The sequence below is a fragment of the Leptonychotes weddellii genome, chromosome 11 (assembly GCF_054177405.1).
Source record: "Leptonychotes weddellii isolate Sample4059 chromosome 11, ASM5417740v2, whole genome shotgun sequence".
NCBI lineage: Eukaryota > Metazoa > Chordata > Mammalia > Carnivora > Phocidae > Leptonychotes > Leptonychotes weddellii.
In genome coordinates, this window is record NC_138379.1 from 47,830,655 (window position 1) to 47,840,882 (window position 10,228).

The 10,228-nt window shown below is 41.0% G+C and overlaps 1 protein-coding gene across 1 annotated transcript in view; it reads right to left on the reverse strand.

Moving 5' to 3' along the window:
* The window catches only part of C2CD3 (C2 domain containing 3 centriole elongation regulator), a 140,562-nt gene that overhangs the window by 58,427 nt on the left and 71,907 nt on the right, over positions 1-10,228 (reverse strand). The window contains exons 20-22 of the mRNA XM_081797327.1: positions 8,322-8,590; positions 8,085-8,174; positions 601-1,203 (exon numbers count right to left, since the gene is read on the reverse strand). Coding sequence (XP_081653453.1) covers positions 601-1,203; positions 8,085-8,174; positions 8,322-8,590 — 962 coding nt within the window. The remainder of the gene's footprint in view (positions 1-600; positions 1,204-8,084; positions 8,175-8,321; positions 8,591-10,228) is intronic.

Sequence of the window (10,228 nt, forward strand, 5' to 3'; positions counted from 1 at the left end):
GCTTGCCAGATAAAATAGGGGCACATGGCATTTAATGAGGTGTTCAACAGAACCAGAATTATACGTGCTGGGTCCAGAGAGAACCAGAGAATCTGGGATGATCACCCAAATACTCAGTTCTTATTTAGCCTGGGTCACCTGTTCAACAACAGGGTCAGAGCACAAGGCTAACAGAGCTACACAGGGTTGAGACTCCATTCCTTTAGCTGTATAGTGGAGGAAATAACAACTAATCTTACAAGGAGTGTCCCAATGAATAAATATCATGTTTATAAAGAATCTGGTCTGGTCATCTTCATTCTGCATTATAGTTACTAGATGGAGTCTTCTAAAATGCAAAACTATTACTCTTCTATTCAGACCCCATTAGAATAGCTTTCCACAGCTCTCAGATAAAAGTCCAGTACTCTTGTCTTGAGCCTGGGTAGTAATCTAACCTCTTTGAGCCTCCATTTACATGACTATAAAATAGGTCTGATACCTATCTCACAGCACTGCTAGGAGGATCAAATAAAATAATGTCTGAGGGAGTTTATCACATAGTGCTTGTCACAGAGCAGGTGCTCAAACCACAAGAGCTAAGGCCGGTTCCTCACTTACCACTGACAGTTAATGTCCTTGCTGACCTCTCCCCAAGTCTGGCCAGGTCCACATAGGCTGAGCCAATCCAACTGTCCATCTGGTGGGGCCTCTCCACACTGTCATTGCCATAAGCCCGCCACACTTGGATCTCTAACCTCTCCTCCCTGAAATACCAAAGCAGTGACGGGCCCCTAGTGACTTCTGCTCTTTTGGATGCCTTGAAAGTAACCATGACCTGTTTTTGGTTTGTAGATTCCTTAGGCTTCTTAAGAGGGGTCCAGAAGGCCTCATGATCATACAGTTTGTAGCGGAGGTAGCAGTATGTGTTCTTATGAATGTGGTTCTGGCCGGCCAGAAGCACACAATGGATGGGCAACCAGAGCCTTGGGGTGGATATGGTGACAGTGGCTGGTTCCTCTTCATTCATCTTGACAAGATTCTTCAGATTATTCTCAAAGCTCCAGCCCAATAGCTCAGCAGCTTCCAACACCCGCTCTCTATCTCCAGGATGCGTGAAGGAAACTGAAAGTTCCAGGCCACCCACGATCTTCTGCATGAGCTCCAAACCGTGAGGCAGGGTCCCATCCTCTGGCAAAATGATAGGATACCATCCTGTGATCCCTTATGGAAAAAAAAAATAAGATTTTCAATTATTGTTTTAAGAGTAAAACGATTTACCTACTTCCTACTCCAGATCCACCATCACCCTGGCCCAAGACAGAACAGAAAACATATACCCACAGAACACTGGAGTTTGTTTTATCTGATTACTGAAAGACAATGAGATCAGGGGGAAGAACAAAGGCTAGGAGTTGGGAGACCTGAGTTCTCTCCTAGACTCAGCCCCGAACTAGCAGTTCAGTCTAGGTAAGTCATTAATTTCACTCAGCCTTGGTTTCCTTACCTGACAAATAGGAAAATTAGTGCTAATCTTGCCCACCAGACAAAGTTGTTATAATCATCAAATGAGATAATGGTTTTGGAAGCGTCTGAAAAGAGAAGTGCTATAAAAAACGTGAAATGGAAGAGTTGGAAGATGGCGGCTGAGTAGGAGGACCCTAGGCTCCACCTTGTCCCACAAATATAACTAGGTAACTCTCAAATCATCCTAAATACCCCAGAAATTGACCTGAAGACTGGCAGAACAAACTCCACAACTAAAGGTAGAGATGAGGCCTCATCAAAGAAGGTAAGGGAGTGTGGAGACACAGTTTGGGAGAGAAATGGATTGTGGCCGTTGCAGTGGGGAGGGAGCCATGGCCACAGAGAAAGGCAAGAGACAGACCAGCACACAGGGGAGCTCATGGGGAAAACGAATCCCCACAGCAATTGGCTTGGAAAGTGAGAGGGACTGAATTTCATGAGTTTCTGCAACAAGTGGGACTTAAAGCCTGGAGTTTTAAAGGTCAGCATGCTTGGCTCTGATAGATCCCGGAGGGCACTGGGGCTGCTCTTGGAGAGGAGGCAAACAGCCTGAGCACATACAGTGTAGAAACAGCAATCTGAAGAGCATCTGGAGCACACAGTGGGGAGGTTATATGCAAACCTAATGACAACCATATATCAAAAACCATAATAAATACACAAAGATTAAAGAGAAGAAATCCAAATAGATCATTAAAATTAGCAGGCCATGAAAGAATGGAAGAATGAGAGAAAATCTTCAGAAAGAACCACAAAACAATAAAATGACAATGAATACTATCTATCATAATTACTTTGAATGTAAATAGACTAAACGCTCCAATCAAAAGACATAGATAAAAACAAGACCCATCTATATGCTGCCTACAAGAGACTCATTTTAAACTTAAAGACACCTGTAGACTGAAAATGAGGGGATGGAGAAAAACCCATCATGCAAATGGATATCAAAAGAAAGCCAGAGTAGCAATACGATATTGGACAAAACAGACTTTAAAACAAATTGTAAAAAGAGACAAAGAAGGACACTATATATTAATAAAGGGGATGATCCAACAAGAAGATATAACAATTATAAATATTTATGTACCCAATATAGGAACACCCAAATACATGAAACAGTTAAAAACAAACATAAAGGAACCAACTGATAACAATACAATAACATTAGCAGACTTTAACACCCTACTCAGATCAAGAGATAGATCATCTAAACAGAAAATCAACAAGGAAACAATGGCTCTGAATGACCCCACTGGAACAGACGGATTTAACAGATATATTCAGAACATTCCATCCTAAAACAGCAGAATACACATTCTTTTCAAGTACACATAGAACATTCTCCAGAACAGATTTTTTTTTTAAAGATTTTATTTATTTATTTGAGAGAGAGAGAGAGCACATGAGAGGGGGGGAGGGTCAGAGGGAACTCCCCGCTGAGCAGGGAGCCCGATGCGGGACTCGATCCCGGGACTCCAGGATCATGACCTGAGCCGAAGGCAGTCGCTTAACCAACTGAACCACCCAGGCGCCCCAGAACAGATTACATAGTAGGCCACAAAACAAGCCTCAACAAATTCAAGAAGATCAAAGTCATACCGTGCATCTTTTCTGACCACAACACTATGAAACTAGAAGTCAACCACAAGAAAAAATCTGGGAAGAACACAAATACATGGAGGTTAAATAACATGCTACTGAACAATGAATGGGTCAACCAGGAAATAAAAGAAGACATAAAAGTAGATGGAAACAAATGAAAATGAAAACACAATGGTCCAAACTCTTTGGGATGCAGCAAAAGCAGTTCTAAGAGGGAAGTTTATAGCAGTAGAGGCCTTCTTCAAGAAGCAAGAAAAATCTCAAACAACTTATCCTTACACCTAATCTAGAAAAAGAACAATAAGCAAAACCTAAAACTAGTAGAAGAAACGAAATAATAAAGATTAGAGCAGAAATAAATGATACAGAAATTAGAAATATAACACAAGAGATCAATGAAACTAGGAGCTGGTTTCTTGGAAAAAAATTAAATTGGCAAGCAAACAACAAAAGAAATAAAAGGCATCTAAATTGGTAAGGAAGAAGTAAAATTTTCACTATTTGCAGATGACATGATACTGTATATAGAAAACCCTAAAGATTCCACCAAAAAACTGGTAGAACTGATAAATTCAGTAAAGTTGCAGGATACAAAATCAATGTACAGAAATCTAATGCATTTTTTTTTCTTTCTTTCTTTCTTTTTCTTTAAAGTAGCCCAACACAGGGCTTCAACTCACGACCCTGAGATCAAGACTGGATGCTTAACCAACTGAACCACCCAGGTGCCACTGTTGAATTTCTATACACCAATAATGAAGCAGCAGAAAACCATCCTATTTGTAATTGCACCAAAATAACAAGATACCTAGGAATAAACCTAGCCAAAGAGGTGAAAGACCTATATTCTGAAAACTATAAAATATTGATGAAAGCAATTAAAGACAACACAAAGATATGGAGAGACATTCCATGCTCATGGATTGAAAGAATATTGTTAAAATGTCTACACATTTAAAGCAATCCCTATTAAAACACCAATAGCATTTTTCACAGAACTAGAATAAACAATCCTAAAATTTGTATGGAACCAGAAAAGACCCCGAATAGCCAAAGCAATCTTGAAAAAGAAAAGTTGGAGGCATCACAATTCTGTACCTCAAGTTATACTACAAAGCTGTAGTAATCAAAACAGTATGGTACGGGCACAGAAATAGACACATGGGTCAATGGAACAGAATAGAAAACCCAGACCTAAACCCACAATTACAACATTAATTAATCTTTGACAAAGCAGGAAAGAATGTCCAATGGGAAAAAGACACCATTCAACAAATGGTGTTGGGAAAACTGGACAGTAACATGCAAAAGAATGAAACTGGACCACACTTTCTTACACCATGCACAACAATAAATTCAAAATGGATTAAAGAGCTAAATGTGAGGCCTCAAACCATAAAAATCCTAGGAGAGAATATAGGCAGTAACTTCTTTCACATCAGTCATAGCAACTTTTTTCTAGATATGTCCACTGAAGCAAGGGAAACAAAAGCAAAAATAAACTATTGGGACTACATCAAAATAAAAAACTTCAAGGGGCGCCTAGGTGGCTCAGTCGGTTAAGGGGCTGCCTTCGGCTCAGGTCATGATCCCGGGGTCCTGGGATTGAGTCCCACATCGGGCTCCTTGCTCAGAGGAGAGCCTGCTTCTCCCTCTCCCTCTGCCTGCCTCTCTGCCTACTTGTGCTCTCTCTCGATCTGTCAAATAAATAAATAAAATCTTAAAAAAAACCCATAAGGCTCTTATTGGAAAATTCATTAAAAAAATAAAAAATAAAAAGCTTCAAAACAGTGAAAGAAACAATCAGCAAAACTATAAGGCAACCTACTAAATGGAAGAAGACATTTGCAAATGGCGTATCTGATAAAGGGTTAGTATCCAAAACATATACAGAACTTATACAACTCAATACCCAAAAAACAAATACTCCAATTAAAAAATTGACAGAAGACACAAACAGACATTTCTCCAAAGAAGACATCCAGATGGCCAACCAAGACATGAAAAGATGTTCATCATCACTTACCATTAGGGAAATGCAAATCAAAACTATAACGAAGTATCACCTCACACCTGTCAGAATGGCTAAAATCAACAACATAAGAAACAACAGGTATTGGCAAGGATGCAGAGAAAGGGGAACCCTCTTACACTGTTGGTGGGAATGCAAGCTGGTACAGCCACTCTGCAAAACAGTATGGAGGTTCCTCAAAAAGTTAAAAATAGAACTACCCTACGACTGAGGAATCGCATTACTTGCTACTTACCCAAAGAATATAAAATCACTAATTCGAAGGGATACCTGTACCCCTATGTTTACAGTAGCACTATTTACAACAGCCAAGATATGGAAGCAGCCCATGTTGTGTACACTGATAGATGAATGGATAAAGAAGATGTGAGAGACACACACATATACACACACACACACACACAGAGGAATATTATTCAGCCATAAAAAAGAATGAAATCTTGCCATTTGCAATGACATGGATAGAGCTAGAGAGTATCATGCTAAGTGAAATAAATCAGAGAAAGGCAAATACCAAAGGATTTCACTCCTATGTGGAATTTAAGAAACAAAACAAATGAGCAAAGGGGGAAAAAGAGAGAGAGAGAGAGATCAAGAAACCAAGAAACAGACTCTTAACTATACAGAACAAAGAGATGGTTACCAGAGGGGAGAGGTGTAGGAGGGATGGGTTAAATAGATGGTGGGGATTAAGGAGTGTACTTGTCATTATGAGCAGAGGGTGATGTACAGAATTGTTGAATTATTATATTGTATACCAGAAACTGATATAATACTGTATGTTAACTACAGAACTAAAATAAAAACTTAAAAGATGTGGTATATATACACAATGGGATATTGTTCAGCCATAAAAAGAATAAAATCTTCCCATTTGCAGTGACATGGATGGAACTAGAAAGTATACTGCTAAAGGAAATAAGTCAGAGAAAGACAAATACCGTATGATTTCACTCATATGTGGAATTTAAAAAACTAAATGAGCAAAGGGGAAAAAAAGAGGGAGAAGACAAATCAAGAAGCAAATTCTTTTTTTTTTTTTTTATTTTTTTTGAAGATTTTATTTATTTATTTGACAGAGAGAGACACAGTGAGAGAGGGAACACAAGCAGGGGGAGTGGGAGAGGGAGAAGCAGGCCTCCCGCGCAGCAGGGAACCCAATGCGGTGTGGGGCTCGATCCCAGGACACTGGGATCATGACCTGAGCTGAAGGCAGATGCTTAACGACTGAGCCACCCAGGCACCCCAAGAAACAAATTCTTAATTAGAAAGAACAAACTGATGGTTACCAGAGGGAAGGCCAGTGGGGGGATGGGTGAAATAGGTGATGGGGATTAAGGAGGGCACTTGTGATGAGCATAGGGTGATGTACTGAATTGCTGAATCACTATATTGTACACCTGAAACTAATATAACACTGTATGCTAAAAAAAAAAAAAATACTTGCCTTATATGATCCATGTACCAATTCACTTCTCCAACCCTCAGTTTTTTCATCAGCAAAATGAGGAAATTAGGCCTCTAAAGGCCCTCCTGAATCTAAGGATGTACAATTCAGTACTGTGTACACGAGCGGTGGAGAAGAGGAGGAATACAATGAGAGGAAATAAAACAAAACTTGCCTACATCCTAATTCATTCCACTTGAACCCATTAAAACATATATTATCACTTAGGAAAAAAAAGTGAAATGTTATTAAAGTGCTATAAATACAGTGGAAAAGGCATGGGTCAGGAGATCTAGGGTCTAGTTCTAAGTCTTCCACTGAAGGAACTGCCACTTAGTAAACATACACCAAGGACCAGGCACTAGATTTCAAAATAATAACAGCTACTCTTTACTGAGTATCCATTGTGTGTCAGATATACTCTTAGTGCTTCATATATATTACTTCACTTAATTCTCCTGATAACTGGGATAATAATCCCTATTTTACAGATGACAAAATGGAAGCTCAGAGACCTGCCCAGATTATTATAGCTATCACATTGTTCAAGTAAGTGACATTAAGTGACAAACCCAATATACCAAGTTGTACAGACTTTTCTCTGGCAGGTATACAGAGTACCTTTTAGAGAGTACTGCTCAAATTTTAATTCACAATTAAATTTGGGAGATGTGTGACAGAATTCTGGAAATTAGATTACACAATCCTAGGGAAGATGATGGGCAAGAGAAGGAAAGCTGACATTTACTGAGGGCCTACACTGTGTCAGGTACTTTATAAGTCTGATTTCATCAGCTCCTACTTTGTAGTCTTGTCAGGATTAACTGTCTGCATTCATGAGATAAGAAAACTGAGGCTCAGGAGAGTCAAGGTCCCTGAGCTAGCAGTAAGTAGGACAGGACCATTATTTCCAGACTGCCTTGGTGGCTGTCTTCTTTTGGGTTGTTACCTCCTATCTTTATTCCTTCTTCAGTGAGAGAGGAGGGTACAGTGAAAAAGAATAGGTGAATCTGAACTTGATTTCTAGTACTGCCACTCACTAGCTGGGTGGTTTTGGTAAATCACTTAAACTTTGCGAGCCTAAGTTTCCTCATCTACAAAATAAAAATAGTAGAATCCTGTGTCCCCACCAAGCAGGGTTATAATGAGGCTCACACAATATCTGAGGAAATATTTCACAAAATGTTATATAATGTAATGGGTATCACCATATTTCTTATTTGTAGTATCACCATTCTCATCATCTTTCCTGGAGTAAGATGACAGTTACAAAGCTTTGAGCTACTTTACTTTGTTAGAAGACTTTTGAAATGATTAGGAGAGGACTTAAAATACTTTTCAGAGAACTTTTAAGGTACCTGGGAGAATTCAAAAGCATTTGTTAGGGGTCATGTTTTCTTCTGCATACCTTAAAGGGAGCCATGCAAGATGATCTCTTATAGGAAAGTAAATGAGAAGGGGTAGAATTAGAAAGTGATTATCCAGGACCCTTACCAGATCTCTTGACCAGCAGCTCTTTTGTTGGAACCTTTACTACTCCAAGCAGATAATCTCTGAATGACTGAATACTGGTTATATCACTGCCTGTCAACTCAAACAAAAATGAGAAATTATTTAGTGCTTTACTGACCAAAGAGCTAAATATTTCAACATGCATTTTCTAGGAAGAGCTATACCATTCAAAACAAAGTCCCTTTTAATTCTGAATGTGATTAGTCATTTGGTGCTCACCTGACTTGGTATCTTCATGATAAATAGCAAAAGTGACCTCTGCAAATTCCAACAGTTCTGCCAGGAAACAGGCCTCTCCACTGCAGTGCTGAGTCACCAAGTTACATGGAAACTCAACGTGGTGGGAGAACTCAGGACAGAAGGAACAGGCTATAGGGCGGGTTCGGCGCTGTTCTCCTTTGGGCAGGAAGGAGAGATGAGTGGTGACAAAGGCATTGACCCCGACTGTGGCACTGAACTGTAGAGCGGGTTCCTGCTCGGCCAGAGCCCTGTAAGGGGAGAAGGATAGGAATGAGATGGTAGTATCAAAAGTCAGCCGGACTGCCTAGAAAACATCTGCACCATTCCATGAGGCCACCAAGAACACTAACTGACCATATAATTCCTATCTAGGCTCTGGGCAGAGCCACAATATGCTTTCTTAGTAATCTAAATATCATAGTGTATGTGTATGGGGTGGGTGAAGACAGCATTCACCTGTTTACTAGAGTGACATTCCAAGGACACTCCATTTTCTTGTCAATGACCTTCAGCCAAAGACTACCAGGGAGCAACGGTAGTTGAACATGTTGGTTTTACTGTTCATTATGATGAGAAAGAACATACACCAAGGGGAATCATGGGGAACTTTAGTAAAAAGGTATTAGAAAGGACTTATATAGCACTAAACTCATTGGCTGATTTGGAGGTTGTTCAAGGAAGTGGGGCTTTGCTCTGGATTGCTGTTCTAATGAATCTTACCTAGGGAGGAGGGAAGACTAGACTAAGGCTAAGGCTGTAATGGTAAAGTAGCAGCGGTCACTCACTTTAGCCAGGATGGGGGGATGTTAGGTACTTTTGTGATTTTCATAATGACCTTGTTTTGGTTTGTATCTAGACAAGATTACAGAGTGACTTTATTTTTGTCTCACTTCATCATGGCTGCAAAGCAGCCTCGTCTGATGTTGGTGTTCTGTGAGATTGTTTATGCTCAGCATGAAAACACCAAGCCCAGCTACAAGTGTCAATTAGTTCCCAGATGTCTCTGGGGCTGTTTCTCAGTAGAGGTGTACCACAACACACAGACAGAGCTTATCCATCTTTAACTGATACTCACCAAGAGTTGTCAAGTCTTCCGTGTGTGGGTATAGTATGAGACAAACTCCCTTATCCCAACTTCCCCAAAGTATAAAATTAACATTTAGGCAAAGAGGTCACCTCTTTCTATATACTTTTTTTTTTTTTTAACTAAGGTCTAGATTCGGGGGGAAAGATAGTGGAGGAGTAGGTGACCCTATTTCAACTGGTCCCTGGAATTGAGCTTGATATCTACCAGACCACTCTGAGCACCCACGAAACCAGTCTGAGATGTAAGAAGATCTGGATCTCTACAAACAGAATATCGCAGGCGGTTGGTTTTGAGGTACGAAGCGGGGAGCCGTGATTCCGCGGGCAGATATTGGAGGATAAACGACAGCGGGAGGGTGCCTGGACGTGTGGATCCTACACCGCCGGTGAGCTACAGCCTCGAGTGCTGCTAGCGCTGCAGACGGGGCACAGACTTGCAGACCGGTAGCGGTGGGGAAAGGACTTTACGGCAGCCCCTGGGGCGAAACCCGGAGCGCTGGGGTCGCACGCACGACTGACGGTTTTAGAAACACAAAGGGCAGAGATGTGCCCTGACCTGGAGGCAGGCCTGGGAGCGCTGCAGAGGGGCGCACAACCCAGGACGCTGCAGTGTATAGCAGCATGGACAGAAACGGAGACGGTGTGGCCTGGAGAGCTCACTGAAGAACAGGCTGCGGTCTCTCTGCTCTGAGGCAGAGGGTTGGAAACGGTCTCTTCTGCTCTGACTTGTGGAAGAGACTCGGAAAGCCACCAGGGAAAGCTGCCAGAGAACAAAAGCCCCAAAGACTGATTCCCGCTGA